Source organism: Ranitomeya variabilis, chromosome 2, assembly GCF_051348905.1.
Source record: "Ranitomeya variabilis isolate aRanVar5 chromosome 2, aRanVar5.hap1, whole genome shotgun sequence".
In the NCBI taxonomy this organism is placed as follows: Eukaryota; Metazoa; Chordata; class Amphibia; order Anura; family Dendrobatidae; genus Ranitomeya; species Ranitomeya variabilis.
Genome location: NC_135233.1, coordinates 94,249,092 through 94,267,620, shown reverse-complemented (window position 1 = coordinate 94,267,620; position 18,529 = coordinate 94,249,092). Strand labels below are relative to the sequence as shown.

The 18,529-nt window shown below is 41.8% G+C and overlaps 1 protein-coding gene across 2 annotated transcripts in view; it reads right to left on the bottom strand.

The window, feature by feature from the left end:
- Window positions 1-18,529, bottom strand: part of XPO1 (exportin 1) — a 139,620-nt gene that overhangs the window by 11,610 nt on the left and 109,481 nt on the right. For both annotated transcript variants that reach the window (XM_077282721.1, XM_077282719.1), the window contains exons 8-23: window positions 17,449-17,497; window positions 15,835-15,954; window positions 15,624-15,752; window positions 15,364-15,522; window positions 15,064-15,261; window positions 12,181-12,319; window positions 11,357-11,538; window positions 11,058-11,214; window positions 10,806-10,969; window positions 8,984-9,118; window positions 7,337-7,520; window positions 7,143-7,249; window positions 4,367-4,561; window positions 3,818-3,986; window positions 2,947-3,081; window positions 2,318-2,477 (exon numbers count right to left, since the gene is read on the bottom strand). In XM_077282721.1, the coding sequence (XP_077138836.1) occupies window positions 2,318-2,477; window positions 2,947-3,081; window positions 3,818-3,986; window positions 4,367-4,561; window positions 7,143-7,249; window positions 7,337-7,520; window positions 8,984-9,118; window positions 10,806-10,969; window positions 11,058-11,214; window positions 11,357-11,538; window positions 12,181-12,319; window positions 15,064-15,261; window positions 15,364-15,522; window positions 15,624-15,752; window positions 15,835-15,954; window positions 17,449-17,497 (2,382 nt within the window). The remainder of the gene's footprint in view (window positions 1-2,317; window positions 2,478-2,946; window positions 3,082-3,817; window positions 3,987-4,366; window positions 4,562-7,142; window positions 7,250-7,336; window positions 7,521-8,983; window positions 9,119-10,805; window positions 10,970-11,057; window positions 11,215-11,356; window positions 11,539-12,180; window positions 12,320-15,063; window positions 15,262-15,363; window positions 15,523-15,623; window positions 15,753-15,834; window positions 15,955-17,448; window positions 17,498-18,529) is intronic.

Genomic DNA, 18,529 nt, shown 5'->3' with positions numbered 1-18,529 from the left:
ATGTTGGGGTAAACCTCTATTTGTGTGCACGGGAGAGCTCGGAAGGGAAGGAGCACTGTTTTACTTTTTCAGTGCAGAATTGGCTGGAATTGAGATCGGACGCCATGTCGCATTTGGAGAGCCCCTGATGTGCCTAAACAGTGGAAACCCCCAATTCCAACTGAAACCCTAATCCAAACACACCCCTAGCCCTAATCTCAACTGTAACCCTAACCACACCCCTAACCCTGACAAACCCCTAACCCCAACTGTAATCCAAACCCTAACCCTAACTGTAGCCCCAACCCTAACTGTAGCCCTAACCCTAGCGGGAAAATGGAAATTAAATAAAAATTTTTAATTTTTCGTAACTAAGGGGGTGATGAAGGGGGGTTTGATTTACTATTTATAGCGCGTTTTCTAGCGGATTTTTGATTGGCAGCCGTCACACAATAAAAGACGCTTTTTATTGAAAAAATGTTTTTTTGCGTTACCACATTTTGAGAGCTATAATTTTTCCATATTTTGGTCCACAGAGTCATGTGAGGTCTTGTTTTTTGCGGGACGAGTTGACGTTTTTATTGGTAACATTTTCGGGCATGTGATATTTTTTGACCGCTTTTTATTCCGATTTTTGTGAGGCAGAATGACCAAAAACCAGCTATTCATGAATTTCTTTTTGGGGGGACGTTTATACCGTTCAGCGTTTGGTAATATGGATAAAGCAGTTTTATTCTTCGGGTCAGTACGATTACAGCGATACCTCATTTATATAATTTTTTTCTGTTTTGGCGCTTTTATATGATAACTATTTTATAGAAAAAATAATTATTTTTGCATTGCTTTATTCTGAGGACTATAACTTTTTTATTTTTTCGCTGATGATGCTGTATTGCGGCTCGTTTTTTGCGGGACAATTTGACGTTTTCAGCAGTACCATGGTTATTTCTGTCTGTCTTTTTGATCGCATGTTATTCCACTTTTTGTTTGGCGGTATGATAATAAAGCGTTGTTTTTTGCCTCTTTTTTTTTACGGTGTCACTAGTGGGACAGTTTTATAGGTCGGGTCGTTACGGACACTGCGATACTAAATATGTGTATTTTATTGTTTTGTTTTTTTTATTTAGCTAAAGGAATGTATTTGTTGGAACAATTTTTTTTAATTATTATTATTATTTAGGGATTATTATTTTTTTTTTTTTTACACGTGATTATTTTTTTTACATTTTTACTTTGCCCCAGGGGGGAAGGGGCATCACAGTAAAGTGACAGATCGCCAATCTGACACTTTGCTGTGCACTGTGTCAGATCGTCAATCTGACGTGCACAACAGGGAGGCTTCCCGGCGCCTGCTTTGAGCAGGCGCTGTGACGTCACCTCCCTGCAGGACCCGGAAGCAGCCCCGCGGCCATTTTGGATCCGTGGACTGCAGGGAGGAGACGCTCGGTACAAGGTTAGCACATCGCCTTGTACCGATCGTCTCAGGGAAGCACGCAGGGAGCCCCCTCCCTGCGCGATGCTTCCGTGTACCGCCGGTACACTGCGATCATGTTTGATCGCAGTGTGCCGGGGGTTAATGTGCCGGGGGCGGTCCGTGACCGCGGATGTCAGCTGCGATAGCGATCGCATATGACGTACTATCCCGTCGGTGGTCATACGGGCTGTCATAGTCAGCTGACACCCAGCCGCGATCCCCCCCCGTGAGCGCGGCTGATCGCGCTGGACGTACTATTCCGTCCTTGGGAATTAGGGCCCACCCCACATGGACGGAATAGTACGTCCAATGGCAGAAAGGGGTTAAATATGAGGCATGTATGAGGGAGAGGGAGTCAGGGTCAAAGAAATTGAGGAGTCGGGAGTTTGGCTTACAGACTCCACAGTACTGATCAAAAATCTCAGTTATGACTTAAAAGCTGTATTCAGTGCACAAAGACTTTCCCATTACTGAGAGGAGGTGGCAGATGGTGCTGGTACAATTCTATGAAGTACGGAGGGAGGAACTAGAGGCCGAGCTCCTCCCTCCTACTTAGAATTTCATCAGCACCAGCCGCCCTCTCCTATCTCAGTAATGGGAAAGTATCTGCACTGAATACAGATTTTATATCAGAATTAAGAATTTTGATAATGACTGATGAATTCTGGCAGAGAAAGAAGCAGATTTCTTTGAGGAGATACATTTTAAAAATTTGCTTAATTTCATGTGCACTATTGATTTCTGAAATAAAAATTAAACAGCTACCCTTTAAGCTGAGTGTAAGGCTGTCATAACACTCGGCAGCATTGCAAACATATTTCAGTTTGGTGGACCTGAAGAGAAGTCTTACACACAATCACTTACTCTTGCAGATGAGGAAATGCGGATTTTAGAAGGTTGGCCACATATTCCTGAATAAATAGTTGGTTATTAGGTGGATTTGCTGGATTCAATGCTGCATTTATTTTTCCTTCCTCTACCAAGTTAAACATGTAGGCCAGGATTGAAGCATGCATTGTTAAACCTATGAAAAAAATAAAAGACAGTGTGTTTAATGCTACAAAACTTTTGGATTAGTTGAAAAATGCCTACATATTGAAAATTGTGGCAAGTTAAACTATCAGAAGGAATTTATAACTTCAGTTCTACATGCTAAAACCGCACAATACAAATGTAAAAAATTTATAGAAAAAATTGGCACTTGCCTGCCAGCAGGTAACTTGCAAAACCCGGAAGGGGGATTCAGGGTTGTATTTGTGGCAAAAGAAATTACTTGTGCTAGAGATTGCAAGACCAGGATCAGACAGGCGCATTTCACCATCTTGCAGCCTAATATGCAAGTCACTGGAGGTTGTAAATTCGGGTTGGGAGACCAGCAGTTAGTGTTGGCACGGTGGTCTGTATAAGGACTGTGAACCTTGCCCTAAGATGGAGTTTTCTCTTCAAAATCTGAATTGTAATGTAAATGAGCAGCAAAGTAGAGAAACGCTTACCAGCTGTATGAGAGGTATCTGTCACAACAGAGAAGATGTGCTGTAATATATCACAGAAGTACGTCTGATAGAAACTCTGTGCGGCAGCTTCCTCTTGAGCAACATTTTGCAGCAATGTGTAAAGGATCTGTAATCCTAAAATTGACAATAACTTTAAATAAGCAAAAAACTCCTACTTATTAAAATTATAAGAAGCTAGGCAAGTGGCTGACAATAGAGCCAAACGAAAAAACACAAGAAAATGAATCAACTTCAAACCATGTAAATGTAGTCAGCGATATTTTTAAATGACCAATCATGTATGGTGTTTACCCCATTAAAAAGCCCCTCCCCTGGGCATTTTTAGGACACTTCATTTACACCCTTGTGACTTTCACAACTCGTTAAAAAGATATAAGAAAAAAAAACAAACACTTTAGTAGCAGGATTCAGAAACAAGACTGGACTTGAATTAAGTTAAACTATGAAGTTCCAGTTAATTACTTTTGAGCACTAGAACGGTATAAAGCATCAGACAGATCGAGAGCACATTACATTTACAGGTGATTCGGAGGGTGATAAGTAGTGATGAGCGAAAGTACTTGGATAATGTTTTATTTGAGAATGCTCGGGTGTTATCTGACTATCTTGGGTGTGCTCAGATAATATGTTTGAGTCCCTGCGGCGATTCCCGCATGTGTTGCGACTAACAGCAAAACATGCGGCCATAGAGACATATCAGAGCACACCTAAGATACTCCGATAGCACCCGAGCGTGCTCGGATAAGGACTTAGAGGCGGTGTCTCTGGGAAATACTCCCCTAATCACATCACAACAGTTATGCTCTCGTCACTAGTGAACAGAACGGAGAGAGATTTCATTCATACATACCGGTGTCGGCAACATTTCGCATTGTGTGTTTAAAAGCCCAGATTATGGAGTCCAAAACCAGCTTAAACTGTGCTGGGGGAATGGCCAAGAATGCAGGGAAACAGTGCGAATTTACAGCTTGTAAAAGCAAGAAAAAGTTTGTCCTGTGATCTGGATATTCCTCAAAGTCCTGGACAGAAAAGAGAATGGAGAATGTCGGTGAATTTTCTCTACTGCTAACAAATTTTTTTATTGTTGTGATAAGCAAAGTGTCATTTCATTATGTGCCAGACGCCTCTCTACATTTGGTAATGGGGCGGCGAGTATTGTGGCTGCACCAGGTACAGCCAGGACAAAATGAACAACAATGTGCCTGGTAAACCAAATGAGACACAGTGCCCCCTTCAGTTAGCTGATCCACACAGTTCTCAGAAGTTGATGCCCTGTTGATCTGATATTTATGGACCATCCTAAGGCTGCTAGGGCCATCAATATTAAAGCCTCCCACACAAACACTAAGGCAATAACCACTAACAACATGGCAAACAAAAGCAAAAACCTTTCACATACCTTATTAATCATATTTAACGTGCATTCAAAAACAGCATCAAATATTTGAGGTATTTCAGCTGTGATATGGCCCCCAAGCTTGTTTACGATCGTGGCCATTGTGCTAAGTACTTCAGGCTCCCTGGCAGCAGGAACATTTCTCTGGTAGTCAATAAGAACAGCATCCAACAAAGGTGGGACAAAGTTTTCTGCGACCTTAGGATAAGAAAAAAATAAAATTGACACAATTAAAACGTAGAGTCTTGCAGACATGCTGGTCTGCTTAAAATAAATAAATAAATAAATTAAAAAAAAGCTACAACTAATTCCTTATATGAAACTATGTTTATTTTTTAAGCCATATGACAGCTAGTATGTAAACATCGGGCTGAGCAAGATTTATCTATTGTATTCCTGTTAGGACCCAAGTAGAGTTAGTGTTCAGTTAGAACACTGTACAGAAAAAAATAAAAAAAAATGTACATCAATATACAGTACAGATCAAAAGTTTGGACACACTTTCTCATTTCAAGATTTTTCTGTATTTTCAGGACTATGAAAATTGTACATTCACACTGAAGGAATCAAAACTATGAATTAACACATGTGGAATTATATACTTAACATAAAAGTGTGAAACAACTGAAAATATGTCTTATATTCTAGGTTCTTCAAAGTAGCCACCTTTTGCTTTGATGACTGCTTTGCACACTCTTGGCATTCTCTTGATGAGCTTCAAGAGGTAGTCACCGGAAATGCTTTTCACATCACAGGTGTGCTCTGCCATGTTTAATAAGTGGATTTCTTGCTTATAAATGGTGTTGAGACCATCAGTTGTGCTGTGCAGAAGTCTGGTGGATACACAGCTGATAGTCCTACTGAATAGACTGTTAGAATTTGTATTATGGCAAGAAAAAAGCAGCTAAGTAAAGAAAAACGAGTGGCCATCATTACTTTAAGGAATGAAGGTCAGTCTGTCCTAAAAATTGGGAAAACTTTGAAAGTGTCCCCAAGTGCAATTGCAAAAACCATCAAGCGCTACAAAGAAACTGGCTCACATGAGGACCGCCCCAGGAAAGGAAAACCAAGAGTCACCTCTGCTTCTGATAAGTTTATCCGAGTCACCAGCCTCAGAAATCACAGGTTAACAGCAGCTCAGATTAGAGACCAGGTCAATGCCACACAGAGTTCTAGCAGCAGACACATCTCTACAACTGTTAAGAGGAGACTTCATGCAGCAGGCCTTCATAGTAAAATAGCTGCTAGGGAACCACTGCTAAGGACAGGCAACAAGCAGAAGAGACTTGTTTGGGCTAAAGAACACGAGGAATGGACATTAGACCAGTGGATATCTATGCTTTGGTCTGATGAGTCCAAATTTGAGATCTTTGGTTCCAACCACTGTGTCTTTGTGCGACGCAGAAAAGGTGAACGGATGGACTCTACATGCCTGGTTCCCACCGTGAAGCATGGAGGAGGAGGTGTGATGGTGTGGGGGTGCTTTGCTGGTGACACGGTTGGGAATTTATTCATAATTGAAGGCATACCGAACCAGCATGGCTACCACAGCATCTTGCAGCGGCATGCTATTCCATCCGGTTTGCGTTTAGTTGGACCATCATTTATTTTTTAACATGACAATGACCCCAAGCATACCTCCAGGCTGTGTAAGGGCTATTTGACCAAGAGAGAGAGAGAGTGATGGGGTGCTACGCTAGATGACCTGGCCTCCACATTCACCAGATCTAAACCCAATCGAGATGGTTTGGGGTGAGCTGGACCGCAGAGTGAAGGCAAAAGGATGAACAAGTGCTAAGCATCTCTGGGAACTCCTTCAAGATTGTTGGAAGACCATTTCCGGTGACTACCTCTTGAAGCACATCAAGAGAATGCCAAGAGTGTGCAAAGCATTCATCAAAGCAAAAGGTGGCTACTTTGAAGAACCTAGAATATAAGACATATTTTCAGTTGTTTCACACTTTTTTGTTAAGTATATAATTCCACATGTGTTAATTCATTGTTTTGATGCCTTCAGTGTGAATTTACAATTTTTATAGTCATGAAAATACAGAAAAATCTTTAAATGAGAAGGTGTGTCCAAACTTTTGGTCTGTACTGTACATGATCTAATAAACTGGATACAAACTCTAGGCCATGCCAAGGTGTGTATTTAACATGCTGATAAAGTTTGGTGCTCTCCATTAGCACAGTTTCTGGCACTCCTCAATGTATCACTGAGCAGGCTATTAGGCACCTTCCATCTATTAAACTAGAATTATCCTGGAATTCGGGCGTTCAGATCAATGAAGCACCCCATAAGTATTTTACCAACATCGGCTGGTGTGTATGTAGGCTCGCTGACTCATTCCTAATATATGTCAGGAGAGAGAAGGATCTCGCATTGTCAGTTTCCAGTGGCTGATTCCTTTAGCTCCTAGGAAGATTAGTGACCATCAGGAGTCTGGCAGCAGCTCACTCAGAACAAAGCCCATGCCCAGCCACGAGCTCCTGTGTATGGGCGACTCCAGAGTGGAGTCAGTGGAATGATCTTTCAGGAAGCAGCTGTCTATGTCGTGGCGCCTACATGCGCACTACTGATGGGTGCAGATCTATCAAGGTCACATTTGCACTGCAGAAAATAACAGGCACCGGGAGCCGCGGCCGAGACTCCACACTGGACCTAGGTACTAGGTAAGAGCATTTTATTTTTTTAAACGGCTTCTGGGGACAGGTTTTCTGTATGCAAATCTCAATGAGGCTAGATATACATCATATAACAAAAGTAACTAGTACTTACCATTTGGGGGTCGTTAGACCTGCTCACCCAGCCGGAAATCAGTTTTAAAGTTTCTTTTTTAACTGTCCTCATACTTCGTATCAGAGGTTGCTTTGTGACCATTTCGCCTGTAAAGAAATAAAAATTATGAACTCCATGTCTAATGAGTCTTCACTACCACCATCATGGAATTCACTATTGCTGTATTTGCTTACCATTTGCTTGAATAGCTGCAGAAATATTTTCACTTAGGCACTTGTACACATTTAACATATCCAAGTAAATCCTTCCTAGCTGAATAACAAAAGGGTGACCGACTGCTTTACATGCCCTAACATTTGTTTTTAAGATACTACCGAGTTGTTTTACGGTTTCTGCATCTTTCAGGATATCGACATTCTTTAAGAAAAAAATACAAAAAATAAAACAAATTAGTTGTGGATTTTAAGAAGCCAACAGAAAATACAAACTTGTAAAAGAGGTATGCCAAAGCAAATGTACAATGTTTATTAATGCCATGTGCCCACCTTCAGTCACTTACAGCAACATACAACTACTTTTTCCCCTAATGGATTATCAAGCTGTAAAATCACATTCAAGTGAACAAATGCTTCAAAACTTGCTTGTCAATAGAATCCCAAAAGGTTGTTTTTTTTACCCTGCTGAAATTGAAGTTTAAGGTCAACTGCAGGGCTCAGTTTTATCAAATACAACTACCGTACATTGTTATCTTTCCAGGTGATAACTGAATCGTAAGCGGTAAGGGAATTTCCTGGGTTTAGCTTATATGGCTCCGAAAACCGCCCAAAAACCTGAACTGCACCTCCATTTCCTGCTATGTTTGTTCAGTGATCAGTCCTATCCAGTTCACGTAGGACACTTGGTAATGTGATGTCCATGTGCCCGTGGCATCTGGTCGACAATCACCAGATTAATATTTAGCGATATCATGTCACACAGCAGATGCAGATATATGACAATGTGAATGACATGAGTGTACATATTACTGAGCCAAACACACCCAAAATGCATTCATTTCTTATCCTGGGTGCAACACTAAAAACAGGTCTAAGGGATAACCTCTTTCCTTGTGGAGATTGACATGCCAGTATAACGAGACTTCTAGGCCATGCAATGCGCCTCTGGGAAATAATATATGCAAATTGCCTCTTCAGAGAGGAGGAGGAGCAGGAGGAGGAGGAATTGGACTCTAGTGTTACCCCTCCTCAGTGCAAAGAATGAGATCTTATCTTGCTGTAGGAAAGACATGGCTCTGGCTAAGGTTTAAAGGGTAGCATCTCTGTGGAAAGTGACATGCAAGTGTAAGCAGACTTATTTATAGGCCATGCAACGCCCCTTTGTGAGAATGACATCACTTTCCCTTCTGTCAAGTGAAGTGTGGTTAACAGGACCACAAAATCATAACCCGAGTAATACAGAGAAGAGCTTTGGGTCTGCAATTTCCTGTGATTCTATCTTCGTACAAATCAGAAGGAAGTTTGTTTATACTTAAAAGTTTCTGGTTTTTTTTGGTAGGGAAGATCTTTTAGAAATGGTCAATTACGCTGCATAAAGAGCCATTGCAAACAGCACTGTAGTCAGTTGTCATTTTTTTTCTTCCTTTTTTGCAGAGGCCTCCTGCACAGTCCCAGTCTGCTGTGCTTATCTATACAACTGAACAAACATTATGCAGTCACATACCAGCCAGATCAACGCCAAAAACATTTTTTTGGCCTCGATCTGTTGAACAGGGGGTTTGGAGACAATCTATGCACGAAGACAAAGCTCACAAGCAGCTCAAAAACTTAAATGCAAAACATAACCAACTTCCATATACGCTGATCATCTATAACATCACCTACCTTTGTGGCTTGTTGAATAATACTATCCCACACTTGATTGGGAAGCAACATATATTTCTCTATCAAATGCTCTTGAACAGGTTGATCTGTCTGGGCTCCAATCATATACCCAACTGCTTCATAAAATGTGTGAACCTAAAAAATAAGTTAAAAAAAAATACATATATTTACAATTAGTAACCATTCGTTAACATTTGAGACTACCCATAGAGGACCATTCACCTAACCAACTCTCTGAAACCTTTCCTATAAATGCAGGTTGTGAGGCTGTAAGGGGACCACTAAGCCTGCAAAAAGAATGTATGGATTTTCACATAGGGTTTACACATTACCGTTTGTCTGGTATGTCTAAGGCTATGTGCACACGTTACAGAATTGCTGCGGAAATTCTGCAACTCCCTGCCGCGGGTATAACGCATGCAGAATTGGCATGCGTTTTCCCGCTAAACACGAACGTTTTGCAAGCGTAATAAACTTGCAGAATGCTAGCGTTTTATGAAAAAAGCCAAAAACACAAGGATCCCTAAAATATAACTTTTAATAAATAAAGTTAAAAAACTTTGTTCCAAATTTGAAGACATTAATACAGATATAAATAACCACAGGAATACATGAGATGTGGACTATCTGGCCCTGTCAGGTGCTCTGATACTGACCGCTACCTGCCTGCGGAGGTCGGCACCCTAAGTTTCTGCGGTTAGCGCCCCCGCTCCACGACGACTGGCCCTGATAGCCCTAAGTATTCCCTGTGATCCCTAACAGGGCGCCAACCGCAGAAACTTAGGGTGCCAACCTCCGCAGGCAAGTAGTGGTCAGTATCAGGGCCAGATAACCACAGGAATACATGAGATGTGGACTATTTATATCTGTATTAATGTCTTCAAATTTGGAACAAAGTTTTTTAACTTTATTTATTAAAAGTTATATTTTAGGGATCTTTATGTTTTGTTTTTTTTTTCTTGGTCTGGGATTCTGTTTTGTACTTGCTTTGGCGTTTTTTTGTTAGAATGCTAGCGTTTTCCAAGAGATCTGTAGCATCGCTTGGAAAACTGATTGACAGGTTGGTCAACTTGTCAAGCATAGTGCTTGACAAGTGTGACCAACTTTTTACTATTGATAGACAAAAAAAAAAAAGAAGTTATTCTCACCTTCCGACGGCCCCCGATGATCTCAGCGGCGCTCCTGTTCCCATGGATGCATTGTGCGAAGGACCTTTCTGACGTCACGGTCACGTGACTGCGACGTCATCCCAGGTCCCTCGCGCAATGCATCCCTGGGGACGGAAGCAGCCGTGTGCACCACTGAGTCGGGAGGACTTCGGGGGCCATCGGAAGGTAAGTATATCAATATTTTTTATTTTAATTTTTTTTAAACAGAAATATGGTTTCCAAGGGCGTGGAGGAGTCTCCTCTCCTCCAGACCCGGGTACCACCACACATGAAGCACTTACTTTACGCATGGTGGGCATAGCCCCATGCGGAAAGTAAGCAGATCAATGCATTCCTATGTGTGCGGAATCACCACGATTCTGCACAAAGAATGAGCATGCTGCGTAGTTTTCCGCAATGCGATTCCGCTGCGGAAAAATACGCAGCATTAGCACAGCATTGCGGAATCCCATTGAATTCAATGTGCTGTGTTGTGCATGCATTTTTGCGGTGAAAAAAACGCATACAATCCGCAACACATGCACATAGCCTTAACATGCTTTTAGATCAATCCTAGCTATTGGGAAGCCTAGTTATAACAGATTGTACCCGCAAAACATCTTGTAATGAAATCTGAAACTTTAGCTGCAAACATTTTAATGTAAAATCCTTACCTGTTGAGGCTGAAGGTCACATATTATCGTATTAATATTATTTAAAATTTCGTCTATGAAAGGCATCACTTCGCCAACTTGCACTTGAACAAAATGTCTACGACATTTTTGAGCTATCTTAATAAAGGTGTCACATGCCATGTCCTGCACGCCGTCATGGGTCTCTGAAAATAAATGGCCCAAATTAATACACGTTTCAATAACAGCATTTGTGGTGCTGGTTAAAAGTATATAGACAAGAGACACTCCTACCATGCATAAACTCAAACAGTTTGTTCACAACAGTCTTCAGAAACTTCCAATGGGCTCTTAAAAATCGAGGATACTGGCCAACAATATACATGATATTGGATGCAATTATGGCCTTGTTGTCCTTCCCTCGCTTCTGCTCACAGAGACCGAGGAGATCCTAAAGGAGGGAAAGAAGAAAAAACAAGATATTGGCGCAGTTCTTTGGCAGAGACCAGAACAGCAGTATTTGAGAAAGTAATCTGATATTAAGTTTAGTTAGCTAGCTAACTTGTACTACTAGGAGACGACAAATCACAAACCTTTATCACTGTAACAAGAAACCTCTTCTCGTCCTCTTCATGCATGGCTCCACTAATTGAACCAATGGCCCAACACAAGGTGTTCAGATTTTTCCAAGACCATTCTGATCCATTAACTTGGTTGTGAAGTTTCTCGGTCATAATTCTTTCAGTGTCTGCATAATCCAGATGTGTGAGGTATACTGAAAAGAGCACATTGATTTAGGACAGTTTTTTAAAAAAAAAAAAATAAATAATCTGGCGGCAGGAAAATGATCAAGAAGTCAGTATCATAGAAAAATCCCTTTAAGAAGTAGAAGTCGGGCAAAAACAGCCAATTTTCTAGTGTGAAGCCATGGCAAGCCAGGCATATCCTATGCAGTAGATGCTACCGAGGACACATTACATGGCAGCCACTCTTCTATAACTGCTTTCTGTTTGGGCTCAGGAGGGAGGTGAACGTACCCGGTTTGAAATTCATATGCCCCAATACAGCACGTGGACCTGGGCTATCTTAATGAGACAACCACTTTAAGCTCTTGAGATAGAGATATATATATAGATATAGATATCACAATCCACACAAAATATACACTGTGGCAATAGGCTGAAAATCTACACACGATACCTGCAGATTTTTGTCCCAGACCTTGCCATGGATTTCACTTACTCCACTGTAATAAGCGACATAAGCTACAAACACCTAGAAGAGTGTCTAGAAACCTACCGTTTGTGAATGGTCAAACAGCTACTCAATTACTACAGAATTACAGTTCTAGGCTCTTTTATAGGGTAGAATGTCTTATTCATAAATGACAGTGCTTGGGGAGGAGGAATATACCTACCTAATGTTTCCCTCATATTCTTGTACAGGTTGATGGAATCTGTGTCCTTCATAAATTCTCGAACAACTTCTCCCTGATCATTCTCTACAACAAGAACTTCCTCTGGTTTGGCCATTCGGCTAACCATCAACAAACGCACCTGTGAAGAGAATAAGAGGATAATGACAATTCAGACTTGTGTCATGCATCACAAAAAGACAAACCACTAAACCTAGCAAGGAAATTAAAAGTAAAAGCAAGCATCTTGCACACAGTTTTTAAGTGTTAGTAATATGCAGAAAAATCTGCAGACTAGTAAACGGTCTTGTAAAAAAATAAAAAATAAAAGACCACAGGGGCAATCTGCTGATGATCTGTTCCATGTCGTCAGCTGGATAAGGCTATGTTCACACGCTGCGGTTTTTGCTGCGGATCCGCAGACGTTTTCCATGCAGGGTACAGTACAATGTTACCCTATGGAAAACCAAATCCGCTGTGCCCACTTTCCTTTTTTCCGCTTGAAAATCCGCAATGATTTTCTGCGGAAAAAAAGAAGTAGCATGTCAATTCTTTCTGCGGATTCCGCAACGGTTTTCCACCTGCACCAATGGGAAAGTGCAGTTGGAAACCCGCAGTGGAATCCGCAGGAGAAACCGCACAAAAAAACGCAGGGAAATCCACCGCGGATTTGCACTGCGGGTTTTACAAATCAGGACCTGAAAAACCCGCAGCAAAAAAAGGATAGTGTGAACAAGCCCTAAAGGTTCAGGAGCAGAGGGTTTCTCTGAAAACAAGTTCTTATCCATTTAATAGGCGAAAACGTAATCGTCGTGGGGGTCCAATCGCTAGAACACCTACAGTGACAAAATTGTGAGCTTTTATCCCAGTTAGAATGGAGTAGCAGCTCCATTCTCCATGGGGCTGCAGAGCACTGTGCTCTGCTTTTTCCCAGTAGCCAAATTAGGTATAAATGGAGTGGTGGTTTAGTACTCGCACTGCTGCTCCATTGTAATAGGAAGAACGGGGACATTTGTTTCCCCCAACAGTGAAGGTCCCAGGGGTCGGACCCCCACAATCAATAAGTTACCACCTACTGTATTATAAAAAAAATTGATATATTTGTGTGCACACACAAATATCTATACAGTATATATTAATATAATACATGATACTTGTAATATATTGATTATATGCAATATCTATCTACAGACTTTGTTAAACAAAAAAGCAAAGCTCAAAGAATATTTTTTTTTAAATGCTCAGAGCAGTTTATAGGCTCAATAGAAGATCTATGCATCCATACTATACTCTGTAAAGGCTTAAAGCACCACTCCATGGTTTCTTTTTATTTCACCACTGGAGTGGTGCTCTAAATATAAGTCCCCTGCCCCCTGTCTAAAACTCAACTTTTGACGTTTTGATCTATTTTCCTGGCAGCTACTCTTGGTCTCAGGCGTAAAGTGACCCGACGGCTGCTCCAGTGTTTCATGGAGATGCATGGAGGTCACTTTTCAAATACAAGTCTATGAACCTCGTTTGGATCTTATAGACTTGCATTGAGAGCTTCTGAATTCCAGCCAGTCAGAAGCTACTGTCACAGAATGGCGCAGCGGGACCGGAGTGGTGCCGAAAAACGAAGACGCCCTCGGAGGGAGAGTATATGACTGGGGGCAGGGGGTTTATATTTAAAATACCACTCCAGGGGTGAAAAAAAAAAAAAAAAAAAAACACCCAAAAACGCTGGAGCGGTGCTTTAAACTTCCTATTAAGTCCATACAACACACTGTGCAAGTTCATGCAGGAGAAAGAAGCTACTGTGACGAGCATCTTGCCTCAATCTATCACAGATCGTTTGAGCCGGTACAGATTGGAACAGGTTCATGAGACTTTTTAATAAGCACAGACATTTCTCATAGGGAGAAATGAGTGGTGAGCGCCTCGAAGCATTTTATCTCCCCTGCAATTGGTGCAATTCTTGGGACCCAGACCACCAAGAACAGCACATATATATTATATACACGTTAGCAGCGCCTAGCTTTGCAGCACTAGCATCCTGGGCTCGAATCCCACCAGTGACAACATATGCTAAGAGTTTGTATGGGTTTCCTACCACACTAAAGACATACTGATAGGAAAGTGATGAGAATGTCTGTAAATCGCTGCGGACTATGATTGGCACTAAACAAGTCAAATAAAAAAAAACAACAACTTAATATTACACACATTTATATTTTACATACACAAAAAAGTTATTGCTAGGATTTTTTTTAATTATTATTATTTTTTATTATTATTATTTTCTAGATCTAATGCTCTTTCAAAGATTGCAGAAGAATATTTAAATGTAGTGCATTTGTCTACACTGTTCTTCTCTACAGCCTAGTACATATAGAATAGATATCTGAAAAATGCATGCAAACTGGCTAAGAGTCTCCACAATGTTGGGTGCTTGCAAGTCAAGTTAACCTGGCGCCGGCATAAACGATACATTTTTTCATACGAGAACCTATGGACATACTTTACTTGTAGCTCAGATATTCAAATTTACAAAGAAGCACTCTAAGAAAAGCAGCAAAGCTACAGTAAACACTATCAATTGGAGGAGATGCAAATATTATAAACCATGCATAACTTTCTGACAGGCCTTAGATCTTCCCCTTCTCTAGTATAATCCTGCTGACCGGAAATCTCATTTAGGACTTTCAGATGTTCTATTTTATTTTTACCCCATTTGCTTGCTAGTGTCTTAGAAAGACCACGGCCAACAAAAGGACATGCTGGATTTCCATGCTCCTTGGTGAATGGCACCATACAGTACCAACATCTTTTAGGACTGTTAGCCAGTACAAGTGTAACCATTTCAAGTTTTAGACATTGAGAATGGCTGTGAAAATCGGATTATACCTTTGACAATACTGGTAAATACAGTTGCCTTCTAGGTGGAACATCAAAATGTTGACTGCCAGAAAGAAGTGGTGATGTTGAAGTTGAAAATGGACTTTCTCTGTACAACTCTGCGGCCAGATGGTTCCAATACTCCAGACATATTTTGAAGATTTCAGTTTCTTCTACTTCAGATACCAACAGCATGTAATGGAGAGCCTGAATATGGTCAGAGGAAAAATTAAAACGGTAAACCCCGATACAATGCTTAATACAATGTTAACAGGTTGTATAATATAATGGTGGGTAAAATAAACCAACCTCCATAAGAGTTTCCCGTAAGTTGAGCCTCTTTTCTATGAGTTGCCCGTGCTCTTTTAGAAAAGTACACAGGAACAAGCTGAGGTTCTGGATGAAATTCTGTTCGTCATCTTTTCCATTGGAATAAGCAAGACGGATGTTTGTGTTTAATGGCAACATCTATTATTGATTAAAAAGAAAATGATCTCATATCAATGACAAAATCTAGGATATTTTATATGTTTTCCATCAATTAATACAATCTAACAATACTGTCTCACCTGTTTAAGTTGCATCATAGTCAGTGTGAAGAGAGTCACGAACTGTTCTTCATACTGGCTGACACTAACTCCAGCTATTTCCGTTAGACACTTTAAAGATACATTTCTGAACATGGGAACATTTAGAAACTGAAAAAGATGACATCAAGTTATACAAGAACGTGTACAAAACAAGTCTGTTATTTTACCATAGTAAATCTAAATAAGCTACCTTATAGATCAATGTACTGATCAGTTTGGTCTCAAATATGTAACCGAGTGGTATCCAGTTAAGAAATCTTAGAAGTGTTTCCAAGGTGGCATGAACAAGAGGAGCATTCTGTGAGTTTTCCTTATTTGAAAGGGAAAAAAAATTATTATTATTATTATTTATTATTTTTTTTTTTTTTTTTAAAGGATTAACAAAATGAAATACTTAATGAGCTTTTTTTTGTAAAGTGTTCATTACATTCAAATATGAGACCCGGAGAGTCCGTGCTGACACCGATGTCTTATTAAAAGTAGGGAAGTTTGCCGATTGAAAAGGGGTTGCCCGAGTAGTGTTCACCCATAAGATGGATTTCTAAACATACCAAAAGTTTGGGTAGGAAAGCCACAGTACTAAATGACAAAAAAATGGCTCAAAATAATTTAGCCTGTTTTGCAACTTTTTACTTTTGAAAACATTACTTCAGAAGATGCAGGACATTTGTGCAGCAATCTGCAGTTCTTGCAAATGTGCACACACAAGGCTAAGTGATACCCGGTGGAGGCACACAGACACAAGATAAGATACCAGGTGGAGGCACACAGACACGAGATGAGATACCAAGTGGAGTCACAGACAGGAGACGAGATACCAGGTGGAGGCACAGACAGGAGACGAGATACCAGGTGGAGGCACACAGACACGAGATAAGATACCAGGTGGAGGCACACAGACACGAGATGAGATACCAAGTGGAGTCACAGACAGGAGACGAGATACCAGGTGGAGGCACAGACAGGAGACGAGATACCAGGTGGAGGCACACAGACACGAGATAAGATACCAGGTGGAGGCACACAGACACGAGACGAGATACCAGGTGGAGGCACACAGACACAAGATGAGATACCAGGTGGAGGCACACAGACACAAGATGAGATACCAGGTGGAGGCACACAGACACGAGACGAGACACCAGGTGGAGGCACACAGACAGGAGACGAGATACCAGGTGGAGGCACACAGACACAAGATGAGATATCAGGTGGAGGCACACAGACAGGAGACGAGATACCAGGTGGAGGCACACAGACACAAGATGAGATACCAGGTGGAGGCACACAGACAGGAGACGAGATACCAGGTGGAGGCACACAGACACAAGATGAGATACCAGGTGGAGGCACACAGACACGAGATGAGACACCAGGTGGAGGCACACAAATACAAGATGAGATACCAGGTGGAGGCACACAGACAAGATGAGATACCAGGTGGAGGCACACAGACACAAGATGAGATACCAGGTGGAGGCACACAGACAAGATGAGATACCAGGTGGAGGCACACAGACACAAGATGAGGTATCAAGTGGAGGCACAGACAGGAGACGAGATACCAGGTGGAGGCACACAGACACGAGATGTGAGGTGGAGGCACACAGACACGAGATGAGATACCAGGTGGAGGCACACAGACACAAGATGAGATACCAGGTGGAGGCACACAGACACAAGATGAGATACCAGGTGGAGGCACAGACAGGAGACGAGATACCAGGTGGAGGCACACAGACACGAGATGTGAGGTGGAGGCACACAGACACGAGATGTGAGGTGGAGGAACACAGACCCTTACCATAACAAACTGGCAGAGCTGAAATATCTTTGAAAATTCATTGCACATACTGTAAGAGAAAATTAAGTCTTATGTTACAATGCTTTGTATTACATTATTATATATGAAATCTGAAAAGAATCCACAATACATCACAATAGATTCAGAGCCAACTGCCCTTTGTATTCTTTGTTTGCAGGCAATACACTTTGCATTTCAATTAGGTAGTAATAGTAACATACATTAGATATTACTGCTCTGCTATCTAAGCTCTTATCATAAAGAAATGTATGTTCTATGGCAGACCTGGGCAAGATGCGGCCCGCGGGCCGCATCCGGCACGCCTGATGATTTTAAACGGCCCGCCAGCTAGCTGTCACTTCTGACAGCCGCCCCCGGCACCGCTCAGCCAGCCGCCAGCCAGACGCTTCTGAGGAGGACCGCTGGCGGCTGGAGTAAAGGCCCCGAGCTCATCCACACGCTGTCGGAACTGTATGCGCTTGCAGCGCATACAGTTCCTCCAGGCCAGGGTCAGGATGTGATTGACACAGCATAAGGAGCCATTGGCTCTCGGCTGTGTAAATCATTCTTGTGACCGTCCTCCTGTCCGCTCCCCCCGTGCTCCGATTCCCCTCCCCATAGTTACCAAGCCTCCCGGTGTCCGTCAGTCTGCTCCATGGGCGCAGCCATCTACCAAAATGGTGGGCGCATGCGCAGTGCGCCCGACGAATCTGCCGGCCGGCAGATTCGTTCTAGGTACATTTTGATCACTGTGATAATACCTATCACAGTGATCAAAATAAAAAAATAGTAAACGAACCCCCCCCCTTTATCAACCCCATAGGTAGGGACAATAATAAAAATAAAGAAAATATATTTAGTTCTATTTTTACACTAGGCTTAGGGTTAGAACTAGGGTTAGGGTTAGAATTAGAATTAGGGTTAGAATTAGGCTATGTGCACACGGTGCGGACTTGGCTGCAGATCCGCGGCGGATTAGCCGCTGCGGATTCGTAGCAGTTTTCCATCAGGTTTACAGTACCATGTAAACCTATGGAAAACCAAATCCGCTGTGCCCATGGTGCGGAGAATATCGCGCGGA